A 27,808-nucleotide genomic window follows, 5' to 3' on the forward strand; every position below is an offset into this window, starting at 1 on the left:
ATGGTGAGCTGGAGTAGTGAGAGAATACAAAACAGGAGCACATCTAGAAAACACAATGATTCACTACAGGGTCATGCAACAATAAAGTGAGACATAGTTGAAACTTTTAATATTCAATATTAGATAAGCAAAAATATTAAAAATTGGAATATCAGGCTTTAAACTTATTATAGACGAATTGCATTAAGGGCTTAGCAAAACCGTTGGTTTAATACACATGCTCTAACTTACAAAATCATAAAATTTTTGGTCACGGTAGGACAACAGTTTTTTATAATGTATTAAATTTCAATTTGCTTTTCGTCAAATATTTTATCGAAGGCCTATGTTACTTTGTATGAGTATTTTTTAGAGCACCCCATAGTTGGCCATATTAAATGCAAGAGTCATCTGCTACAGAGTGCTAGTGTCACTCTATCCCACTCACCATATTGGATTCAGAAGAAAAGATGCCATGTGTGATTCAAATGTGTAGACATGAAGCGCTCAAGGAATTGTTCCATTATAAGCTTTCAGATGTGCGCATAGTGTGCACAAAGAAATCTGCCATATTAGATTCAGTAACCGCCATTTTGGATTCAAAGGTGTAGGAATAGTTTGTATAAGAAGTTATTTCATTATACATTTTAGATACATTCACGCATCGTGTACACAAAGAAATCTGCCGTATTGGATTCAGTAACAGCAATTTTGGATTCAAATGTGTAGGCGTGATGCACGTGGAAGACATTTCCTGGTCTCTTGGAAGAGGTCTCTGGAACGATTACAACTTGGGTAACAAGAAAATATATGAAAGATTAAGTTTTCTCAAGCAAGATGTGTGACTATTTTTTAAATAAAAATATTTTTTTTTTCTGTCAGCTTCTTATTCTGTGCTCCAAAGTGATAGGGTCACGTCTTGCCGAGGCGGATACGCTATTAGCATCTGCTTTTTCATGCCAATGTTACTGGGGGCTAATGGAAACTGTTATTAAAACTGTTATTAAAAATGTTCCCCTGCTCTGTCGTTGATGCTTTGAAATGTATTGTGGTATATTTTTGACCTAGCAAAGTTTAGGGTCACTGTTGGCGTGCTGACGAGCGAAGACTTACTAAATCATTTCGCTTCTGACAATGACAGTGTCATCATAGCAGTTCCCAACAGGATTGATGTTTCCAATACTGGGTCATCGATTTTATAGTGGAGATAGTGCTCCATTACAATGGCATGGAGATTGAAGAGGTTTGACAACATCTCGCAGTCTCCGCAGTCAGCATAAATGAACATCTAGAGCAGGCCAATTTGATATATATTATATACATAACACAAGCTTGGCCTGTGTTGGGGCTGCAAGGGCCATCATCAAAGGAGATGAGGAAGGTAAAGAAGTGGATGATGAAGGTGTGGTAGAAGAAGAGGGAGATGGAAGTAGATAGAGGGTTAGGGGATAGCAAGAAAGAAGTGTAAGTTTTTTGTAAATAACTGTAAATTTTATATATTAGGGTTCAAAGATGTCCAGACTGGGGTGGGGGAACTTTGACATAGGTTAGCATTTGAATATTGGGTTCAGTTAGGCTAGGGGATAATCATCCTGAGTGGTATGCATATAACAATTTTATCTTATTCTTAAAATCCTATAACAATAAGACATTGCTGTAAGAATATCATTCTGCTCAATTTCCAGTTTGAGAAAATATGTATGTACGCACGTGTGATTATTGCTAACAGTTTAATACATAGGTGTTAAATAGTATTTACCTGCTTTGTAAAAACTTGTCAGGTACACACACACACATATATATAATATGTTTTATTAAGCTTGGAAATTGCTGGCTTGTACATTACACAGCTATGATGGTGGTCTGTGCTTACTCTAGTTTGAGTGTGTGGACCACACCATTAATCAGAAAGGATTGCCATGTGCCCAAGGCATGCACTACTACAGGTCAGCATAAACTTGGGAAAATATAACACTTTCTTCAAGTTGTCTTCCACCACTTTGAGAGAACAAGAAGGGAAATAGTCTTCACAACACTATAAAATATTTTCAATATTAACCTAACACTATAAATAAATGAGTCATAAAATAAATAACTATGCTTTTCGAGGTGAAGTAAATACATTGGTATATTATTCTTAAAATCTCTCTCCTTATAGTAATACATATAAAACTTTTCATTACTTAACAAAAAAATTATGACTATAACCAAAAAGTTAGCACAATAGAATTTACTTATTTAAAATATCACTCAATAAATATTTATTACTATAATATTTTTTATTTAATATAACCTTATATTTTAATTTTTTTATAAAAGTTATAACTAACAATTCTATCTTATGAGCATAAATAGATATGTTTAAATTATTTACAATTAATAGCTTTTATTATTTAACAAAAAAGTATGACTATTACAGGAGAGCTCTTATTTAAAATCTCCACATGAATATATAGCCCTATAACTTTTATTAACGAACACTACAGCTAACATAATAAGAATAAAATTATTACTACATGGTATAATGAACAGAAGTAATAATTATGAGTATTGTAGAAGGAGAGAGAGAGAGCTAGCACTATCCTAATAAGAAATCCTATATACTCCCTATAAAATCTTTATAGTTTTTATTATTATCCTCATAATTCAACACGAACATATATAGTCTCTTATGCATCTTCTGTGTGCATGTTGCTTATGTGCCTACATATTTGAATCTAAGATGGCTGTTACAGAATCCAATACAGCAGATTTCTTATGTACACTATGCGTGCATCTAAAGCTTATAATGGAATGACACCTTATGCACACGATGCCTACACCTTTGAATCCAAGATGGTAATTATTGGATCCAACATGACAGATTCCTTTTTGCACATTATGCTTATGATAGAAAGATTCCTTAGGCCCATCATGCCTACACATCTGAATCACAGATGGTAACCTTTTCTTTCTGAATCCGATATGGCAGGTGGGGTGGAGCAACACTAGCACACTCTAGCAGACGACAGTGACACTCTAAAACAGATACTTTTTTGAAATTTGGATGTGGTGTTCAGCAACAGCTGGAGTTGAAGTTGGCGCTGTCTACCAGCAACTATTGCAGACCACGCTAGCGTGCTCCTGCAGACATCACAAGTTCCATAGATACCCAGGGGCCTATCATACATTTGAATTTGAAAGCATATATTACTCATTTATTTCATTATTTCCTTACTGATTATTCAGCCCGGTGGCCAAGATCTCTGCCTTTTAACTACAACATCTCAGTGTCCCTCTGTTCATTCCCAACCCTCCGCAATTGCATTTTTAAACAGAATGAATAAATTCCACTAGAGTGAGGAGGAATGTATGGCCTAAATGAATCCTCTTTGTGTGTGGAAGGACATTCTGTACAGACATTATAAGGACTCGGAGGTGTTACGAGAGGGAGAAGGGCGGAGGAGGTGCACGGCCCGACTGGATCATTTTTGTGTTGAATCTAAAATGGTCTAGAACCCTCTTGCTTCACCTAATTTTTACTTTGATCAAACTTCAAGGTTATAAATCCCACCATGTAAAAATGCAAGCTTGATTCACGTTTGCTTTATAGGCAATACACAAGATACATTAAAAAAAAAATTTTAATGCTCAATAATAACGCAAAGAAGTCCCTTCAAACATTCAAATTTGTATATATTTACATTCATTACATTAGATACTGCAAATAACTGATACTGTGTATATCAGGTTTTTTTCATAGCTTTTTAGTGTGCCACTTTTAGGGAATTTTATAACACACTTTAATTTTTCATTGAGTTTAATTTTATTTATAATTTTAAATGTTAATTTTTTTTTTTTGCGAGTGGCGATTCCATTATTTAAAGCCTTTTGGCCTGAAAAGTTTAGACAGTTTTTCTGTCAGCTGCCACCTTCCCTTTTCTAGCTGTCAGCAGCTCATAATTACGTTTTGCTAGTGCTGTTCAGAGCACATCCGGTGTTCTTATCACCTCTGCTTTCCTGCAAAAGGATCTTCACTTCAGCCCTATCCCCCCTGAGTCCCATGCGTGATCTTCTTGCAACTTGGCAGCATCTTGCTTGTTCACTTTGATTTTATACAATGTTTATTTACTTAACTTTGACTCTATCTTTCTCCTTCTAGCCCTTAAACTGCCAAGTAAAAAAACTGTGGGTGCAATCTAGCAGTGACTTTGCTAACTCTGGTTGTGCATCCTTTCACCATGCCACCAGCTCACGAAATTTCGCTGGGCTGCCATTAACCATTATGCATCATTAACCATTGTTCGGAACATTCTTTGTCGTCCATGTGTCGTTCATAGGCAAAGTTGTGTTGTGGGATGTAGTTGTGTAAGTCAGGAATAGTTTCCCTAGAAACCCTTCTCATCTTACATTATGTAGTGATAAGAGATCTTAATCCTAATTTATACACCTGGATTGCATTTGTGCATCATGGGAAAAAGTGGACTTCGTAATTCTTCCTGCTCGCCATCGTTATGTCATGACAATATCTGATCAACCCACATGACTGTGGATGCTATCATACCCCTTGGATGGTTCTCAATCATCTAACTTAAAATGGGCCATGATGACACACTGCCAGGTCTTCTACACCATGTTTCACATCATATGATTTCTCATTTGCAGGTAATAAAATAAATTTTTATTTAGGTCTACGTTAGAACCACTGAAATTAAAATTGACCAGAACACAGACTCTATTGAATGAATAAATAATATAAAAATATAACTTAAAATATCAATTTAAAAACCTCATTTACAAAGTTACTTCCTTTTTTATTTTATCTTGTTCTGCAGCATTTATAAAGAATTTCTAAATACAGTTAAAACCTCATCCATCTGGACTAACTGGGACCAAAGGCAATCCAGACAATTGAAAATCAGGATAATCAGGGTAATACGGGCAGTAAGCAAAACAAAATCCTTAAATAGCAGACTTACTGTTTATTGTAATAAAAAAACAAAGTTTTGTAACAAAAATACCTAGTTATACATGCACTATATTATTTACAAGACATTAAAAAAATATAAAATAAAATTTCACATAATTTCTTAACAAATAATTTGTTCACTTTCTTCTGTTTCAAACATGTATGGCATTGGAATGAAGCATGGTGATGCAAACGCTTTATCATTAATAGTTCAGCTGGAGTGGTGTCAGGCTGACACTCCAAGTACACCATAATGTTTGTCAGCTGGTGTGCTTTCTTAAATTCAACAAAAAACCTTTTATTATCAAAATTCTACTATCTATCCAGGAACTGTGCATTTAATCAAACTAAAATGTGAATATTTCAGGTATTTACAGTTACGTTCTTGCTAATGTTAAAATTTTTTATGTCAACATTAAATAAAATGTCTATAAATCTGATTGTGATTATCCGAGATCTGGATCGAGAAACGGATAAACGAGGTTTTACTGTATGCTATTTCACATTTTATGATGTTATGATCAGTAAAAATGGTAGTATAAAAATTTTCTTGTTATTTATTTAAAAAACCTGCTTAATATTGAACAACCAGATCCACGGATAGATTCAGGAAGAACCTGAGAGATTTTCAAATAGGATTGTAAACGTATCTCTACACCCCTGATAGTATAAAAGGGTAACAGTATGCTTCACAGCAGCACACATTCAAGAATAGTATTTAAATCTTGATAACAAATATTAAACCAGAGAGAGCATGTGAATATGTGGCAACAGAGCATGGTTTCACTTCAGTAGTTTTAGGGCTAGAAAAGGGACTTTAGAACCAAAGTTAAGGAAATAAACCATGTATGTACACCAAGTGAACAAGAAAGGTGATGCCAAGTTGCAGAAAGATTTTAGTGCTGGTCTCGGGGAAAAGGGAGGGGGGGGGGGGGGGGAAGGCCAGTACGGCAAAAAGACAGAGCTGAAGTGGCGATAATTTGGTGCCACGGAGAAGATAAAAAGAACACCGGATGTGCTCTGAACAGCACCGGCAAAACATGAAAATGAACTACTTTTTCAGGCTGAAAGGCTTGAAAAAATTAAAATGAAGAACTTGAAAAAATATTAAAATTTAGATTTAAAATAGCAAATAAATAAAATAAATTTTCAAAAAAAATTTAAATTTTAAATGTGCCATAAAAATACGAAAATCTTAACAACTGATACAGAAAAATAATGTACTGCACAGCTCATTTAGAAAGTTAATTGCTTCTGCTTACAAATAAAAATAAAAAATTCAAAAATTGCAAAGCAACAATTACTTATGCAAAAGTAAAATTTCCTTTAAGTAAACGTATTTTCAAAAAGCTTAAAAAACAGACTGCTGTGCAAATTATAAAACACACTGTCAGTAATTTTGCTTTTCTTCATTAAATATACAAGTATACACCACCACATAATATAAACAGTGTTAAAATTTGGTATTAAGTATCTTGCTGTCTCTCAATTTACGCTTTTACAGCGTGTATGAACCAAAAACTTTAAACAATCCACATGTACTTAGTAGAATCTTATTATTCTGTGCATATATCATGCAATTTTAACAAACCTAAGTAATATGTCTAAAAAAAGGTTGTGTAAGCATCACTTCAGATATGGTTGTAGAAAGGGAGGGAAAAAATAGCCATGTCTATGATTTGTAAGAACAGTTGTCTGTTTTCTAAGTATTTGAGTTTTCCCAAAGTCTATGAAAATTTGTCTTCGATTTGACTTTCATTTTCGGAAGCTTCGCTCATCCTACTAATAAACTAAGGACGTAACTTATCAAATTTGTATACTTTCGACATCCAGAACTGAAGGTCAATTGCTAAGAAGTAAACACCAGAGAGATTGGCTAAACAAAAATAGTATAAGTTTATAAATGCAAAACATTACTACGTATAAAAAACAGTTACCTGTCAGGGGGTATGGTGGGAATTGAAATAATGGGTACAGCAGAACGCTTTTTTGCAAGAATTTTACGGGCATTATGCATCTTCTCTTGAGAGTCATCCTTGTGTGTTTCATTTCCTGAATTACTTTCCGTACGGGATGTGCCTGACTGCTGCTGGTGGTGGTTCAACACTTGTGCTTGATGCTGATGGTTATGGTCTTTTTGCTTACTCATCAAAGGCAGACGTGGACGAGTTTCTGCATCAGCCGGAGTATGTGCATCACAAAATGCAGTTTTCTGCACTAGTATTGGACCGGTCTCAAGCGTGATACCTAAAAAGAAAATTCAACTACTGCGTTATGCCATGATACGAAAGAAAAAAACGAAAATCACTTACAGCATATTCTTCACAAACCAACACATTTAAATAACGTGAATTTAAATTAAAACATTAATGCACACTTATCTTTGAGAATCAGGTCAGTCTGCCCATCCATATTTTGCAAGGAAAGTTTTATATATAGTTTTTTTAAATTTAATTTAGGAAATCTAATATTAATACTTCCTGTTACCCCACAAAATTCCTCAATTACATTTTTATTTGTTTAAGTTACTTAGCTATTTGTTTAATGGCTAAAAATGAATAAGTTGCTATGGTTTTTACTCTCAATTTGCTTGGAAATTGCTTACCTAAAGTATTCAAGTAAATGACTTCAAGTGTATTATAACATCACTTGTAACTTAATTAAACTAACATCATCACCCCACTGTTTAAAACAAGTACCACTTGGCAAACAAGAGTTCTCACACCCTTACATTGGACACAATTGACAGTGTCATGAGACAAACACTCACGCACCCATTACAGAGCCGGATATATAGAAAAATACATGCACACTTAATAGGTTTCCAGCATCGTGCACCTAACAACTTGTCCAGCCACGATAAAAATGATGAATATGCTTTCGCCATGAACAAATAATAAAAAAAATACACACATACCCACATACAAACACACACACATACATATGTATGCACCAATATTGTTGCTAAGATCTTTATGACACTCTGATGCAGAGTATTAAAAATGGCACTGAAAATGAAATTAATATTTTTATAATAATTACACTTCTAGTTAAAAATAATGTTATATATATATATATATATATATATATATGTCACAGATTGACCTAAAAATGTGATTTAAGAAATTTAAGAAGTAATTATTGTGAAGCATATGTACATAGTACAGTATTTCAGTAAAATCATAATTCCTAAACCATTATTAAAGATGTCACTTCACTATTGTGAAGCATATGTACACAGTACAGTATTTCAGTAAAATCATAATTCCTAAACCATTATTAAAGATGTCACTTCACTCTATCCCCCCTTCCACAAAAGTGAACGCCTCAATATTTCGATAAATTGGAGGAAATTGTATTAAAATTAAGTCATTACGAACTGAAGTGTCCGGGGCATGGTGGAACTATTACCCAGTCAAATTCCCCATCAAATTTGAGGGGGGGGGGGGGGAAAGGGGGGGGGGGGGTAAATGCAAAACCCCAAAATTTCGAAAAATATCAAATATTTCTTAAAGTTAAGTATACTTTTTTACTATTTGGGGTGTTTCCTAGCTATTCGGGGTCCTCAAACTAACCTCCTCCCACAAGGAGACAAACCCCCAAAATTTCGAAGTTTCAAATATCTCTCGCTAGCTAAGGTCTGCATTGCAGATACGTAAAAACTAGTGATAAAACGAATATCCTGTAACTATCCGGTTTCCGGCCTAAATTTACTATCTGGCTGAATACCGGATAATAAGCAAGTATCTGGCCGGATACCCGATTTAAAAAAAAATACGCAATATAAAATTTAGATACTTTATTTAATCTACATAACAAATATAATCACCATTTTTTTCATTTTACAACAAAAAAAAATTAGTACTCGTACTGCACTAAGGGCAAATTATGGTAAATAAATACCAATTTCTCTGCATTAAGAGGCAACAAAACGGTCTCGCTTGTCTTCATAGACACAGCCAGCTTCAGAAAAAAGTCTTTTGCTGTACATACTGCTGCAGGGTGCTTGGCAATTTATCGCGGAGTAAAGCTTGTGCTAGGAGTCTGGTGGATCCGGTTCTTTCTACTACTTTCTACTTTCGTTGTCTAGTGCAATCATTTCTGCTATTAAATAATAGTACTTTGTGGCTTTTGCATCATTTATGTCCCAAAGCAATTTCCTTTCGAACGATTCTGTCATAGTCAATTGCTTTTCTGCCGATACTGAAGACGAACTTGTCCCTGGCTAAAGGCATTGTAGTAGGCATGACAGTGGCTGGATCGTTATTAAGTGCACGGAATTCATCTGGATGTTTTGTTTTTATAGGATTTTTCATGGCAGAAGTACCTAGAAAAAATAAGATACTGTCAACAAAACTCTGCTACAAACGTGCCTTACAAAAAGTTATTAAAAATCGAAATAATAATAAAGATGTGATTGTAACAAATATTCTTAAATAATGGGAAATATTTGTAATAGGTAAGGTGAAATGATTTAATTAGTCTAAGCATAGCTTCAACCATAGTAAATTAAAGTGTTAGTGTAAACTATGTCATAAAATTAGTTAAAATGAAATAAGTGCGTATTCAACAATTTTTTAGATTGTCTACCTCATGAAATAAAAAGGAGGTGTGATTTCATCAAGGTCAAATATATCCTTGAACATTCTAATCTAAAACAGAAGTTTTAAAATCAGATAATTTATACTATAAATTAAAAACAGATCATTTTTAAACGGTTTTGTTATGAACTAAATCATTTAAACACCTGTCAATTTATTAAATCTATTTATTTAGAAATAAAAGTTTGAAATTAATCACATTCAATGGTAAGCAATACTCTGAAACTGGGCGAGCAAAGCAGCAGGTTATTAGCTAGTAGATATATAAGTGCTGTATACATTGTAAGCACCTGGCCTGCTGACTTAGTGGGTAGAGCTTCCGACTGGAGAGATAAAGATCTTGGGTTTGATTCCCGATTGAATCAACATTTTTCACAAAAGAAAATTTCCTTATCGGGTTCAGGATTGGTTGTTTTGTCTTTTCACCTCTGTACTACAGTGAATCCCCATAGCTCCACCTCACCTATTTTGTCCGAACCTACGGGCTCCCCCCCCCCTTTCTCTTCATCATCATATATAATATATATAGCACAAAGAAATATTATTAGCAGTACCACACACCCTAATTTTAATTTATTATACTTTTTCCAAGAATTAACTTTCTTATGTATATTTTACGGAAAAGTCTTGCAGCTGCTGAATGCTCAAAGATAAACTGTAACTACCAATGACAAAATAGCTTAGTTGTAAATTACTATTTGTTTAGAGATTTATAACTTTTGGTGAAGGGCAATGAAAACTAATAAAATTGCAAAAATCAGTATTCAACACCTGTTCTTCTTTAATAATTACATTTCTGTGTAAAAATTTTTGGTATTGAAAAACTGTCTAGTCATTAAATGTAATCAGATCTTTAACACATTTTTTTTTAACAAAACTATGACTAAAGGAGTTTTCAAGCGCAATTTACAACAAATTTATCAACTACTGTGCAGGACATTGCGATGGGAGCTTATGTTAAATGACGTACTTGCAGACACACCTCCGTGAGAGTCACGCACAGTCTCCATCTTCATGAACAGCCCTGCATGCTGGGCGCAAGTCACGTGGAACGCTGCATAGCAGTTTGTCTTGTGGCACTGGATACAAGCACCAACGCCTCGCTGCTTACAAATATAGCACGTCAGCTTCCAGCGAGCAGGTGGAATCATTTCAATACTGTCTATTGGCTCTAAGAAAACCTGAAAAGTATCCATAAAGTCTAGTTAAGATCGAGCACCATCATTTTATAAATATGGATACAGTTTTCTTACACTCCCAGAAAAATAAAAGCTGGTCACAGTTGTATTAGAGTTAGAAACATTGCTTACTAACCTAGGGGTACACATTCCAGATGCTTGATACACTTGTGGCATACAATGGTGACTCAAACCACACAAATATGTATGTGTCAACTTGAAAGGTCACCATAGATTTTATTTTAGAATACACTTTTAAAAATTGTAAACAAACCTAAATAAAAGCAAAGCTATGGCATTACATGGAACTGTTATAAGAGAAATGTGTGAGAAATTATTATGGTGGACTTCAAACCACTCACATTCTGACTTAATACTTGCAAGCAACATGAGATCTGAGATGAGATCTGACATCTCCTCAAGGAGCTTAGTGATTACTACAATATTTTAATGTCTCCCAAGTACTATTCTCTACAGTGTCAATCGATAGTATCAATGTTCAACACAAACGTGGCAAAATTAAAAGTGATGCTTGTGCTTTATCTTCATATCTTTCATTATCTATTCAGAATGTTGGATGGTCTAATTTTTTTATTTTAAAAATATTTATCATGTATTATGCATCTAGTAAATGTCATTTATTTTTAGATACTTGATGTGATGTTTTGAAGAGCCTAAATATTGTAATTTTTTAAGTTGGAGAAATTGTTATTAATCAGAAAATGGCAGAATAAAATGGAGAAACAATACCAAAGTTAACCTACTCTTGTAGTGTTCACACTTTTCATTTCAATAATTTTAACACATTCAATAAATAGTGTTGAAAAATATTTATTAGGTTAGTTAAATAGTGAAAACATTACAAATTATGGAAGGTAAGATGCTACATTAATAATACATATTTCATACAGAAATAATTTGTAATATTTAAATAATGTAGCTGACCTAACCAAACAAACCTTTCACTTTGTTTATAATTCACCTTTTTTCCAGAAGCCACTCTGCTACAGAATTACCTAAATATTTTAATAATTGTATGATAACTTTTTTAATTTAGTTTTTATTAATCTCAGTAATTTTAATTAATTTTATTAATTCCTCACCAATGAGGAACTATAAACGTTTACCAAAATATAATGTGTACTAGAAGTTTCTGCATGCATTATTTATTTTGATCCTTAGTATTATAGCATAATCCATTATAATACTCTACATCTAAAAACAACCTTCTGGAACTATTCAAGCTCAACAGAGACAGAGACGATTAGTTCTTCTCAGATGAACAGCTAAACTATGTAAAAACAAATAATTTTGAAGTAAATGACTCCTACCGTGTTAGCAAACCTCACTTCTGGGATCCACAAAGCACACACTACATGGGCCCAGTGGCCTCTATCTGTCTGTTTGAATGCTCCACCATTGTTTGGACACAGAACACAATCCACAGCTCTGGACGGCGACTGAAGACATCTGCGACACAACCACTGGCCCTCCGGGATGTAAGGAACACCGTAACAATCCTGCAACCAAGATACCCTTATACTGTTAAAATCATTCACTCTACAATATGTACGTATAAGTTTTTATAAATATTTTATTTAGATTGATTTTGCAAAATTAATATTCTACAGTGGCGCACTCTGTATTCAAAATCATCAGGACCGAGACTATATAGGATACTAACATTTTCAGATAACGGTATTAGTTTATTGCCTACTGAAGAAGCAAGGTTTCAGGGCCAGAAAAACTTAAAATATAGACTGAACATCAATTAATTGACGTAATGTTATGTCTTAAAAATTACCATTGCCAGATGCAAGATGCTGTACTGTTTTTGCATAGCTGTATGAGGTTCACACACACTTAACACTGCTTGAGGTGTGTGCATATCTGACAGCTTGTACTGCACTACGTGATGTGGGAAAAATGTGCTGCAGGAAGCTGGTTCCATACACAGGCATGAGCTAATCACTAACACTGCCTAAATACAACGGTGTATCTGTATTTAACAGTCATTGTGTTAAAACATGTTCAGGAAATAAACATAATAGCATAAAATCCCAGCATATAGACATAATAAAGGGTTCATATATGTTCACAAAAACATGGCAAATAAAATTTTTATATTTATAAAATAAAAATGTCTAAACACGGTGACATCGTCCGGGCCTGCGGCCCCTTTTAAGTCCGATATGCCACCGCCCAAACACCACCCACCCTCCATTCAAACCTCCCGCCTACCCGTGCATGCGTGTGCGTGCGTGTGCGTGTGCGTGCGTGTGTGCTCGCCCGGCAAGAGGGCGCTGTCGAGCCAGTGCGCCGCACCCCTAAAAACATAAGTATATATAATTGTGTTGTTGTTTTTTATATTCCCTAAGAGCAACGTGACGGCAGATCGGCCGGGAGGGTTTTATGTACTTTTATTTTTAAATAATGTATTAAAATATCATAGCGTTTCCGGACATTCCCGAGGAAACCCGAAGCCAGACAATAATTACGTTTCAATCTTAATAATTATTATTTGTACAATCTTTTCTCTTCATTCAAAAATTGTAACATAATTTTCAATGCATTCTTGTCATGTTAATTTAGTTTCCCGTGGCACGAATTCGCTAATATCTTTTAACGGAAATTGTTTCGGCGGGAGGACGCCATGTTAGTCGAGCGAGCCATGATCTCAGCCCAGTCTTCCGCCATCAACGACCGAGAGCAGACGCATCAGCACTCCGGGGACCTCACCGCTTGTATTCTCTGCCAAGTAATTCTGTTAACTTTAATCTCGTCTCAATCGCTTTCTTTTAGTCCTCGGAGCAGCTCTCGGTCGGGGGACTGCTTTATTAATTAATTCACGGCCAGTCTCGGTCTTTTTCTTCCTACTACGTAATTCAATATATATATGACCACGTGGTGGCTCATCACCTATAAACCGATTCGTGCCGCGGGCGTTTTGTATAGTTTCAACCGCGTACGTGTGTGAGCGGAATTAGCGGAATAAATCAGGTGTGTGAATTTCTCGTATTATTCTTTTATTTTCTATCTGTGTGACCACGTGGAGAGTGACGGCGTGTGGGACGCCTGAGAGCCCACTTCGTAGGGAAAAGCGTGCCCGACGCTGAGAGCGGGCAGGAATTAGTGCTAGATGTTTTCAAGGGGGAATATCACGTCTCACATGGGCGACGTCACGCCCTGAGTTAGGAGTCTCACCGGGTCCACGTGCCGTACCACGTGGTGGCGCCCACTAACAATCCACCGTAAAGCCGACCGATCGACACCCCCCCCCCCCCCCCGCGTCAACGGTGTTGGTACATAAGAGAACATTAATCATTTTTACTGTCACTCTTAAAATTGTTTACCTTCGTGCCACAGGTGGCCTGTTTCGCGTCAGCATTATTTCCACCAACAGCTTAGCTGGGTTGAACATTTTATTGAACTACCTCAGACGCACCAATGCTGCATATATTTGTCATTATGATCTAGCAATCATTTTAGATTTGTACCCTGTTAATAATTGCAATGGTGACATCATAAAATTAACTCTTATGTTTAAAAGTATCGCCATTGAGCTTCTTCAGTATGGTAACTTTTTTTAAAGAAAATTTACAAAAATCAGTAATCAGTTATCGGTTATCAGTTATCGGGTAGGTAAAATATAAATTATCGGAAACTGTATCTGGATACGGTTTTTTCAGCATCGAATCATCACCCAAATTGTTGCAGAGTTTTTATTTTTGTTCACTGATAGTTCTTCCACAAACTTGGGTATAATCAACATTTTCAGGAAACAGGAAACACCAAACAATTCAGGAAAATTATCAATGGAGCTAGTAATTGTTAATGATCAATGATAGCTTACAAGGTAGCAGAAAAACCATAGATGAACTATAATTGCAATATATAGAAATACACATCCAGTAGCAAAAAAACATTCAGCCATGACTGATCATTGTGGTCAGCAAAATTATGGAGATTTTATTTACAACATATATGAATCTCTGGAACACATTTAACAGATATTTACAACAATAACTTAAACAGTTATCAGCCCAACAGAGGAAATGTTTTTGTACAACACTAGTGTTACCTGATGAACAGCCAAGTTACACATGTCACAGAAGAGAATGACATTTGAATTCTGGCACTCGCCATCCATGCAGATGCAGCACACAGCATCATCATCAATCATTGACACTGCAGTGTCTTCTCCACATTTACTGGAACTTTGCATCTACAAAACAAGTACCTGCTTTAAAAATTACAATTATAAATAAACAATGAGAACATATTTAAAAGTTTCTGTGACCAGTTTATCAATATCATAAAAATGTTTATATGCTCTCACTTTAGCAGAACTGCTGGCATTATTGCCAAAATACAACTTTTTTTCAAAATAATCATAATATTATTATGATGGATTATAATTATATACAATAACATAAGATTAACAAGGCATGCAAAACAAATTTCTCACACTATAATTACAATTTTCATTTTTGTTTGGATGTATCTGCGGTCAATTAATGTATCGTTGCCATCTTTTTTTTACGTTAAACTATGCTACAGACACAAAAATTTAACTCCTTTGTAAGGATTATACTCAAATTTTTTGAACAATTTGCTGCAGTGGCAACAGTTTCTTAAAATTTTTCCACATTAACATTATTTGTACCACGTGTTATTAAAAAGTAATAAACATACAAAAAAGTATATTATCTTCCAACCACCTAGCTAAAAAAACATGGTGCTCGTGAAGTGAAAACAAATGAACAGCTAGTGAAGTATAAACTTGGACAAAGCACTGTAATTACTGTATTTGGCTTGATAAATTTTGAGCAAGTTAAAATGCTACGGCAATGCTGCTTGACTCACCAAGCATAAACCCAATATTAAAATACATAAACACTGAATATTCTCGAAATGAGTGTATAAACTGTAGCATCAGGTATAGGGCAATGATAAACTTAACTTGCATACATAAACTCTAAATATTCTCATACTGGGTGTATAAACTGTAATATCAGGGCATAGGGTAATGATAAACTTGCATACATAAACTCTGCATTTTCTCGTACTGAGCGTATAAACCAGGGGTCTCCAAACCACGGCCTGCGGGCCAACACTGGCCCGCAATAAAACCAACCTGGCCCACCATAGCTGTACCGTATATTGTATGATGAGCCAGGTCTTGGCCTTAGGACTTAGTGGAGGAGTCAGTGTGGCCCTTGGGGTAAAAGGTTAGGAGACCCATGGTATAAACTGTAGTACCAGGGTTTAGGGCAATGACAAGCTTAAATATTTAAAATATTAAAACAGCAATAAACTGACACAAGGTTAATATAAAAAAAATTTCATTTAAATTTTACAAATTATTAATCTGAAAGAAACATCCTAAATTTTAAGTATTTAATGGTGATGCAATTGTACAAGTATTATTGGATACCTTGTGTTCCAAGTTACATTTGAAAAAGTTAAATTTTTTTCAACAATTCTGATTTGTAACTAATATTTTGTAAGGAAAATTTTAATGGCTGATTTACATTAATCATTACCGTGTCACTAAAAGTTAATTTTTTTTTGTAAACCTAAATACTGTAGGTGGGTATGGTAGGCTATTATGCAATTGGTAATATGCTAGTGATTTAAAAGCAATAACTAGATTTGTATAATATGTTATTGTGTGCCAATATTGAACTTGAACGTAAAACTGCAAAAAAAAAGTTGTTCTAACTTCTTGACTTGAAAATACTTAATTTAAGTGCTTAAAAACTGTTTATTAAGAAGTATAAATACATCAACAAATGCCTCAAATTCATTAAAATGTATATCCTAGAAAGGTTAAGCTACAATAGCTAAATATATTTTTAAGAAATTTAACCTCCTAAACTGTTTGATATACAAACATTATTTGAGCTTTCTAAACAAAAAGAAAAAGTAAAATTGATACAGAACTTCACTCTTTTTTTAAAATTTTCATACAAAAATACTCACTTGAAAATATGATTCTTTCTCTAGTCTGTCCATCAATAATTCAAACGTGTCTACTGGAACCTCTGGTAAATTCTTGGCCACTCTAGTTTCATTGATAATACTCAACCATGCACAGTCTTCTTCATCCATATCATACTCGACCTCAGTGTCCAGTTCCTCGGCCGAGCGCTCAATGAACCTGCAGACATGCAGCAATATACCACATTAATTATCACTGAAACCAACACACACAAAATTAGTTTTGGGAATAAATCAAGAGAATACTATAATTCTTGAGACTAGCTAATGCAGGTCTGTGTCAGACTGAATGCTGAGTGGTACGAAAACTTTACTTAAAAATAGTTTCATAAAAATAGAAAATAAATTTTCATTGTGAGGTCTGAGCTACTTTGATAGGAGAACTACTGTATGGGCTCCACCGTATGAAAGGGCACACGGACCCGGCGGAGACGCTTCTCGGGGCGTGTCATCACCCATGTGGAAGCAAGATTCGGATCCTCTAAATGTCGCACACCAATTGCCAAGACCTGGCCCACTCTCAGTGTCAGGCATACTTTAAGGATTAACGCAGTGGGCTCTCGGGGCGTCCGACACGCCGCCATCCAGTAGATGTTATACACGAGGGCACAAGAAGAAAGAAACACCATTTAAATCACACATCTAGGTTTATTAAGAAGTTACACACTCACATATACATCGTCCTTTAAACAGGTAAAAAGCCTGAGGCACTGTTTATGTTGCTGTGTGGTCCACACATGTGGCCACACAAGAATTACGTAACACTTGTACAATTATTGTGCGCTCTCTCACGGCTAAAATGATTAACACATATAGTAATTGAAAAATTAATATTCGATCAAAGTCTAGCTTCGGCCGGACTGGGGTACGCCTCGGGAATGTCTGGTGCAGTCTTTACTTCATGAAAAATTAAATTTAAGATTTATTAAACAAAACCGTCCCAGCTGACCTGCTGTGCCACAAAACCCTTAGGGTAAAAAATAAAGGTTTACAATTTAATTTATAATTATGTAAGGGGACAGAGCACTGAAGCTATGGCGCCCTCTCGTGGGAGTCTGTAGCGTGTCATTCAAACACGCGTACCTGTCAGTAGTGCAAATGCCAGGAAGGAGTGGTTAGGGATGCTATGGGACCACAAAGGGAGAAGAGTCTGACCAGGCTCAAAGGGGCAAAGCCCCGGTCAACGTCAAATGATAACTAAAGTATAAATAATTAAAATCATATGATACATACGACTTGTATGACATACAGTTACATGTCTTCTTTGAGCAGTAACTCGTAAGCTTATATTGCATTAGTGTGAAGTAGTGTTTGCAAACTGCACGATTACGCATACTTTTGAACATGAGAAGCTCAGCCAAAGTTGCCTTTGTGTCACCATGTACAGTCCCAGAAAACACACGCATTATACATTGCAGTTACCACTGTATCCGTCCACACATTCACCTAGCTGGCTTTATTTATTACAGTAATAAATAACAAAATGCCAGTAAGTTCACTATTATTTCTTTAGCTGGTTTGTTTCCATGTCGTAGTCACAGGTTAAAGGGTCTAGAAATTTGATTCCAAACATTTGCATGACCCAATTTTTGTTTAGTGGAATAAACCCCATAATTTTTTTTTATTCCACGAATATATGGAGCATTTTGGCTTCTAAAGTCTCTCTTCATAATTGTGTGACATATAGTTTCAGTTTCCTTATTTTTTCTCTTAACTTTTTTCTCTTAAAGACATGCACAAAAGTACAAATTTAGTGTAGGTATAGGCATCCTGCAAGAAACTTCCACCATTCGACTCCTTTTAACCCTTTCACTCCAGTGAAATGGGAGGGCTGGCCTGCCCTTGGACACCGGCACTATGACTAACCAGCCATGACCCCTGTATGGGATACTCAACTTCCTCAGATTTCTTTTCTTGATATTTTAATTTTATATTTGTCAATGGTAAACATGTTTTTTTGTAAATATTTTTATTTATTTTAATATAATTATTTTTTGGGATATTTATATAATTTACATGAAAAAGATAATTAATACATTTAATGCAGTATTTTGGACATACACCATTGCAATTTTGCACTGTTTGTCATGAAATAATTCCAAAAATCAAAAAAATCAATAAAAAATATGAAGATAAAAATTTCACAGAAAACAAGACTGGATCAGCTAATGTCGGACAAATGGAACCAACGATGAAACTAAACAAGTATTATGGAAAATACAATGACGACAGCACAGACAAAAAGTGTTCTACCTCTAAATATCAGACAGCACAAGAATTCCGAAGAAGTAACTTAGTCATGAAAAATAATGTAACAACATAGACGAACACAGTGGGCTAACAACGACGAGACAGATTAAATGCAGGCAATGCATAAAACATATAAACACAAAGATGAAGATAAACAAGTACTATGGACAACACGACAACGATAGCACTGACAAACACAGAAGGTTTCCAATGACAACAGTTGCAACATTTTGGGAATTGACATCTGTTCCCGTCATCATCAGGCACAAACAGACATATTGGACACTGGAAAACTATGGGTTTATATATGTTAGAGCTCCTCTCCTTACACAGCCAATGGCAGGCAAGGGCTATCCTGATTGGCAGCGCACAAAAGGGGTGATATTATTGGCTGATGTATTGTTGTGAGGGTTGTTGGTTTGCAACTGAGTTGTGTAGTAAATTGGTTTCTTTTTTAATTAAAGGTATCCATATATTTTTTAATTCAATGCTTTGTTGACTGATAATATTACTATTGCTGAAAATAAATGCTGATTACTTAAGTATCCTTTTAATTGTGTTTTCTTCCTGTATGAGTGGTGCAGCATTGTCCCATAGTATTCTATGGCTATTGTCCCATGCATGTTCGGCAAGTCTAGATTTTTAAGTTTCACCCTTCTTTATATTATTTTTGTGCTTCTTAATGTGTGTTGAAAGGGCCATGCAAGTTTCTCCTATGTACATACAACCACATTCGCAGGGGATCTGATACTTACAGTTCTGACATTGAAAACTGTTCTTAGTATGTGTTTGTTTCCCAAACGTCTTATTTTTTCCGAGAGACCACGAACATAGGGAATAATTAACGTGCCACTTGATTTATCTGTAGTTTTTTATTGAGTGATTTGGGATTTGTTTGATGTCAAGTGCTGTTTTATGATGTCAGGTGGGTAGCAATTTGCTAGAAATTCATATGTTAAGTGATTTTGTTCATCAGCAACTGATTTCTTGTCGGAACAAATAACTTTAGCTCGGTTGATTAAAGTGTGAATTATGCCAGTTTTGGTACTTTTTGGATGGTTGGCATATAAATGAAAGTATTGGCCTCTATGAGTTGGTTTCCTGTACACTTTAGTGGTGATTTTGCAGTTTTCCCTGGAAGCTAGGACATCTATGAAAGGAAGGTTCCCTTTGGTTTCCATTTCATATGTGAACTGCATAGATGGCCTGAGAGAATTGATGAACTGGGCAAACTCTTTTGATTTTCAGAATTTTTCCATGACAAACGGTGAAAAACTGCAATGAGTATGTCCAAAAAACTGCATTAAATCAAAATTCCCCATTGCATGAATCATTTAAAGAACGTATAATGAATACACACAACCTACCATCATCATTATTTTAGATCGTAGACTATTTTAAAAACTTTTTTCAGTGTGATAAATTCTGAAGCATGGAGTGGCATGTAGTGTTGCAATGCATTCTTTACAACAAACTTTAGTTTGGTTCAGATTATTGTGCGCTTTGCACACAACACACATCCTGTATGCACTCCATTCATTGGTAAGTTGAAGGTCTGATGTCAGTCTCGGTGGAAAGTCTGATCTCCTTCCTCCGCCTGATTGTCTTCTTTCTATGTTTTAATTTTTCCAAAATTTGCTCTATGATTTTCAATTGAAACAAAAATTGCAATAAATTTATTGTATAAACCATACAAATTGAAAACAGTCATATCAATTATATGAAAAAACAGCTTGCAGTACCACTTTGATGATTTCCTTATGCTTCCCACTGTTTTCATTATCATGTCACACCTGTCAACAGATCCGATTGATTTGTTGTAAACAAGTAAAAAATTTGTTTGTTTTTTTTGGTCCAGTTTTGTAATCAATCTTGGAAGTCTCAGTCATTTCTACTCAATGAAAATTTGAGAGCATATAAAGGTCTCTTTTGTCACATCATTTTAGTGCCAGCATTAGGCCTAAAAAAGACTGAAAAGTAAATTCTCCCTTTTTCAGCTTTTTAGCCACTTTAGGCATTTCTTTCCTTGTGTGACAAACTGTCTTACATGGATTTGTTGCCTGGTCATAATGCCAAAAAAATAATGCTGTGCTGGTATATCAGTTGTCGCAGAAAAACGTTAAGTCCCTTTTGTAAATACGGTTCAATTAGGCTTGCTACAATGTTACCAGAAGTGCCAAGACCATTGTTTTGAATATCTGAAGGCGCTGCACAATACACAATAAAGTCTCGTAAAATATAATTGGTAAGAACATCAAAGATAACAAGCCGTTTCACTCCAAAACAGCTACTTTTAGCAGGAATATACTGTTTTATTTTAAGTCTGCCCTTGAACATAATCAGTGACTCATTAATGTACAAATTTTTATATTGGCAGAAATGTATTTTATACATCTGCCTAAAATGATTTATGATTCGCCGCACTTTGAACAAATAATCAATAATGCAATGCACTTACACGTACATCCACACAGCTTTCAAAACACACAGAAAATTTCAGTTTCTAAACACCCAAGGGGCTAGAAAAACTGGATGTAACGGTAATGAAAAGGAATGTGTAAAAAAATTTATTTATGACCATCCCGGTAATCGTAACCCTAAAAGGGTAGTGCAGGCAATCGCAGAGTTATTTGTCAAGACCCGGTGACACGCCAGCTTGTAAAATACGCTCGGAGAAGGTTGTAGTGAAACGGCTCAAAGCTGTAAACCACTGCTATCTAGCGGCTCCACTAGTTATTAAAGACTCACGAGACATCTACTAGATAGTACCAAGAGCTTCCACAGCACTTCCCGAAGCGAAGCATAAAAAAGCAGATAGCGGCCCGACTGCTGTAGCAGACTACCACCCAGCAGAGCTGGGCGAGCACAGACTGCTACAGCAGTCCACCGGTCTGTGGGACCAGCCAGGTCTTGACTACTATACAAGTCGACCAGAGTTAAAGGGTTAATGTACAAACTGCATTTTTAAAATCAAAATTAATGTAAGAACGTTAGCATTTCGTGAAATAATTGGGTATGGAAACCAAGAAACTACCTAGAAAAATAATTCCAGAATGTACAAGATGTTACCTCGGGACCTCAAGAGTGCAAATCAAAAATGACAAATGCAAGTCATTAAACACATAGACATTATCACACGTATCAAAACTGATGCTAAACTTACCAATAACAGACTACTTCAGTTGCTACGTTTCCTCAACACTAATACTTGTACTACAAAACCTTGAAGTAATAACATACATTAAATTTTAGTTTCCTTATTAAATTCTAATACTAACTTAACTGAAATAGTTTTAATACAAAGAAACTGCTAAAAAAAATTATAACACCTAAATATGTGATAATCTAATAATTCAATAAACTAGCATCAAATGTTACAGACTATTTTCCGAAATTAAATGCATCGGCAAATCACTTTCCTGATGTGTTAGTCCTGCTAACTTTGCTATCACTGAGCAAATAAAAAAATAAAAATAATAAAAAAATTAAAATTTAAAAATAATAAATGTAAAAATTAATAACTATAGTAGGTCATGTTTGGTTATTAAAGCCCAGTACTAGTTATTTCCACAATATTTCCGAATTAAAAACTATAGAAATAAAACATGTATGTATCACTGAAAATTTCATTTTATGATCAGCCCTTCACGCACGAATAAGGGAAACATTTGTTAATATAAACTGTTAAGTTGTTGATGAACAAATGAAATTTACCACTTCTCCAGGGTTGGATACACTAGGTGAGTCTAATAGCTACTCATCTGTAAATTAATCTTTGTTATAACAAACTTGCTTAATATAATCATGCTTACTATCGTTGCTTGCTTTGTTACTCAAAGTCTTGAAAAACAATGAACACACATAAATTGAGAAAAAAAATTAGTAATAGCTTTTTAAGTTTATATTATATAAAAATCAAGATAGTAAAAATCAAGAAAATTAATAACAAATATTTTAATTAGATTTATCTTGCTTAAATTTTAAGGTATTTTGTCACTTCACTTTAAATTTTACCATTTTTTTTTTTTGCTAAACTAAAAGAAGTTCTTTAATTCCTTATAATTTTAACTTATTTTAATTTATTTTAAATTGTTTGTTATTAAATAATCTAGTGTTTTTGATACAGTTTTAAATGGTTAAAATCTTTGTACTACTGCTTTTTAAGAATAAGAAGCGGGAGGAGAAGAATTAAACAGACATATCTGAATAAGATAAAATACAATTTTCAACAGCAGATTTTCTATAAAAATACTTGCTAGCATGTACATATAAATTGCCATAATTGAATACTTGTACTTTTAATTCTTTACTTGATTAACACTTCTACAATGGAAATATAAATACAAATAAGACAGTGGTAATCTGTTCTCATATGGATTATTACACTATTTTTCTCCTCCTGCAGTTTTGCCATCAATATACCAGACAACATTAAAACTGTAGTCAAAGCAGTCAGTAATAATAAATGTTTCTTTACTTCTTGAAATGTTAAGCTTTGAAACATTTAGCAAACTACTCTTCCAGCATAAAAATAGGTTATCAGTAAATCACTTTGCTAAATTGTTTAGTGATTAAACTTTTTGTCTGATATTATTATGATCTAACAAGAATTTAATTATTCCTTGAGTGCACCTAATTCACTTTCTGACTCCAGTTGAAGGTAAATTAATTATCTAGGTTAATTTGTGAGACAAGATATAAGAATCTGATGAATAATACGTAAATGGCAATTGAGCTTTAAATGCTTTCAATGCACGCATAACACTTCCCAAAATTTTCATAAACAATCATGAGTAGTAAAATAATTTACAAATGCTTTTTATTTATTTATCTTTCTTTATGATGGTGACCAGTTATTGTTTAAATTGGGCATGCAGACTCAATTAACTATATTTCTCAGCTTATCCAACAATCAGAAGCGAAATATAGAACTGTTCAATTTTCTGAGCTATCTACTTACATAAAAAAAGTTGCATAATATGTCTCTTTTACATTGCACATGTATGTTCAGGAATTACTTTAGTTATGCAATCATAATGAGGTTATAAATAGCTGCTACTCATTACAGTGCATTTTAAAACGCTGCTGAAGTGACTAGGTGATTATTTGGAAGTTTGATCGTAGGGAGTCTATAGCCACTATTAAAAATTTTATACTACATCAACCAAACTGTAACATTACTCTATATTCCAGTGAGCCTTCTACAATAATGTAAAAGTGACTTGTTTTCTAAACATTTACGCAATTTCCTTACTATAGCTGTAGAACCAGCAAGCAGCTATTAACGGGAAAATAATCACAGGGGAATTATGGCTTTACTATTTCATAGTTCACCACAGAAAAGAGGCAGTTGCGGAAGGAGTGGCAGATGACGTGCCAACAAGTTTATTCTCTCCTCCGCCCCCTCCCCCACAGACGCACACCATAATCATCAGAGCGTAGATATAGTCGATAAGTCAGGTGCCACCAAAGTCTTCATTTAAAATAATTAACTGCTGCTACTATATTTAAATAGGCACGGTGATATCGCCCAGGACTTTTCTAAAGATTAAGGTGTGATTAATGATGATAAATCATTTTTAAGGCTGTAAAAAGATTGAAATTTTTTTCATGTCATGATGTTTGTGTGTACAAAATTTACAATTTGGTTTTTGTTTGAAAGTTTTATAATACAAACTGACAGATTCACGTTCATTTCAGTTTAACAGGTAAATCCCTACACCGCTATTTGGCTGGTGTGGAAGTGAACAGAGGCCTTAACAAACAAAAAATTGCATTAGTCCAACCAACCAAACATTATGATCACATTAGTATTGAAGCTGTCTGGAACAAATTTAAAACCTCTCCAAACAAATTTTTAACACTTAACAACATCTATATCCTAACTCAATTCCAACTACTTCTGCTATGTATCTTGAAGTACTAAAACATAAATGTATCATCAAGATGATCTATTAACACTATATTGACTTTAATGTATGTGATGTTTACTGGCTAAATAAACATACTCCTCTAACATATCACAAGATTATATTAAATCCAAGGGACTGTCTTTACTTAATTTTACCATTGATCTGGGCCTGACTGACTCAGAGTAACAATACTCAGTCTTCCAATTCTATATTCGATGTGTATTTACAAATCAACTACAATGCGTAGTAACAAATGCATTAGGCCCTTTAGTTTAAGAAGATTAATCACATCCTACACTTGACATTAAAATCAGTATGGACCTACATACTACAAAGAACAATGTCTCCTCCACTTATAAAAATTACAAAAAATGGTGATCATCACAGTTTATATAATGCCATTAAGGAATAAGACTGAACTGACTTCTTTAAGACATCAGTTAACTAAATGCTAATTTATTAAAAGGGATTAAAAACTCTCAATATTAACCAAGCAATTAATTCCAGTTTTGAAATACAAAAAGAAAATTACATCCATAAATTTTTAAAACAAATAACAATATGTTGTAACATACACATTATTCTTATTATCGTAAAGTAGTCAAAACTCTCAAACGGGATAAAACTTATTGGACACAAAAGGTAAACAATATCAAGAAAATTTTGGAAAAAATCTGGTATATGTCATAATTATGAAAGACTGTTACCATTAACAACTATCTTAAAATGTGAATGATATTTTGAACAACCCTTAAATAATCTCTAATTGTTTTTCTCTACATTTTTCTAGTGTAAGCTATATGTATTGCCAACAAATCACCTGACCATCTCAGAAAAAAATACTAGCACCTCTGATACAATTCAAAAATCTTTCATATCTAAGTGTCTGGTACTTTAGGACATTGAATCCCTAAACCCCACCATGTTGACTGGGCCAGATGGAATACCTGAATTAATCTTAAAAGGATGCTCATAATCACTTGTGCCTCTGTTGCAAGATATTTAAAAATAGCATTAAAATACAAATTGTCCTTATCAAATGGAAAACTGCTAAGGTAATCCTGATTCACAAGAAAGGAAGTAAACTAAATGGCACTGACTATACATCTACAGCATTGCTTAATGGTTTTGCAAAAAAAAAAAAAAACCAGAAGACTGTTTCAACCTCACTCTATTAACTAATTACAACGGATGAACCTAAAGGAGGGGTTTTGGGGACTCAACTCCCCCCCCCCCCTTCCCAAACCATCATTAAAACTAATTTTATTGATTTTGAAAAGTAACCAAAAACACAACAGTTGCCAAAATCACGAAATTGCCGATTACATCTCTAAAAAAAAAATCAATCAGCCTAACTGAACGTTAAAGTAGATAAACTGAAGACAAAATACGATACTTATGCTTCCTTCCACATTTATACTCTAGAGGAAAATTTTGACAGAATAAACAGTAATAGTTTTTTGACTGAGTGGTTGCTTAATCGGTCTGTTTTATGGGAAACTTCACCCTGAGAAATTATGAACAATGATTTATCTTCTTCCCTCGTTAATGTCGACGTTGATACGACTTCATCAAGCACCAAAAACAAACATCCAGTGGCTCAGCTTCGATCAATCAGCGGCTCAGCTACGATCTTCACTCCTAACTTGCCTCACGTGCCTGGAGGAGCACTTTGAATAAATTCTGTGCATCCAAACAATAAACAGTGGGATATTTTTTATCAAAATGTGCATGGTCTTAGAACTAAATCAATTGAATTATTTGATAATCTTATAACTGCACATTAAGATGTTATTTGACTAACGAAAACCTCGTTTAATAATCTTAGCATAAATTCACATTATTTCACTGATAATTATCTTGTGTATAGATCCGATAGAAATGCTCTATTGACGTCTAAGGAACATTGTGGTGGTGTTCTAACAGACACCAACAAACTTAACTGTTCATCAGTTACACCTATGCGTAACATTGATTTTCCTGGTATTGGGGTGGTTTGGCTGACAATCAACATAACAGCAACTAAGCCCTTTATCCTTAGGAATATCTATCGATTGCCTCACTTAACTCCTAATATTTATTAAGGTTGTAAAAAGGTAATTGCATTGAAAAGATGAGAGACCAAATACTGAAACTGTATTTCATAAAAATTAATTATTAAATGTTGAGTGTGAACACCAGCATGTGCTTCCAACATGAATAGCATGCAAACAATTGTGCGACGTGCGAGCACGATTATAACTGCTTGTCATTCAGAACACAGCCTTAAGAAAACTATATAACATACACACTGACATTAACATTTCAAATTATTAAAAACTATTAAATTATAAAACATAACATAAACATCATGAGGCAAGTTTATACTTAAAAGTTCCTACATTTACTAATATTTTCAGTGTGTTTTAAAATTTAGACACTAGAATTTTTGCAAGATTCTACAAATGGATAATATTTAAATATAAATGTAAAAAGTGAACTTGTTTACAATCCAGAACAATATAACCTACAATTTTTTTCTAGTCACAATAGCAAAAAATACTTTACCAGTAAAGGCAAATATGCATTTTCTTCTTTTGGTAAAAAAAATTGAGTCACAATCATTTTTACCATCAGTTGATAGACAAAGGTCCCATTTGCAAGTAGTTTACAATTAATTAACCTTCTTGAATCCACTGATGGCTGTTATTTTGGTTTTAGCGCTGGCTTATTTCTGTGCTCTTCTGATTTTGGGAACATTTTTTAATGGTTCCAGGGTGGGTGGTTGCATTATGTTGCATTATGTTGTTTAACCATGAAAAATGTGAAGAAAGATTCAGGTAATGTGACAAGAGTGTTCAGTTGTATTATTGGTTACACAGCTACTAATTTCCGTGCTGTTCTTGGTACACTGCACCTGTTCGCAAGTTTAATAGAGTAAACATAAAGTAAACTGTC

At 34.4% G+C, this 27,808-nt stretch overlaps 1 protein-coding gene across 3 annotated transcripts in view; it reads right to left on the bottom strand.

Moving 5' to 3' along the window:
- The window catches only part of LOC134529609 (bromodomain-containing protein homolog), a 91,971-nt gene that overhangs the window by 43,734 nt on the left and 20,429 nt on the right, over positions 1–27,808 (bottom strand). For 2 of the 3 annotated variants that reach the window (XM_063363890.1, XM_063363889.1), the window contains exons 5-9: positions 16,692–16,869; positions 14,788–14,931; positions 12,038–12,226; positions 10,499–10,709; positions 6,865–7,174 (exon numbers count right to left, since the gene is read on the bottom strand). In XM_063363890.1, the coding sequence (XP_063219960.1) occupies positions 6,865–7,174; positions 10,499–10,709; positions 12,038–12,226; positions 14,788–14,931; positions 16,692–16,869 (1,032 nt within the window). The remainder of the gene's footprint in view (positions 1–6,864; positions 7,175–10,498; positions 10,710–12,037; positions 12,227–14,787; positions 14,932–16,691; positions 16,870–27,808) is intronic. The other variant, XM_063363891.1, reaches the window with a different exon arrangement.

The sequence above is a fragment of the Bacillus rossius genome, chromosome 2, assembly GCF_032445375.1.
Source record: "Bacillus rossius redtenbacheri isolate Brsri chromosome 2, Brsri_v3, whole genome shotgun sequence".
NCBI lineage: Eukaryota > Metazoa > Arthropoda > Insecta > Phasmatodea > Bacillidae > Bacillus > Bacillus rossius.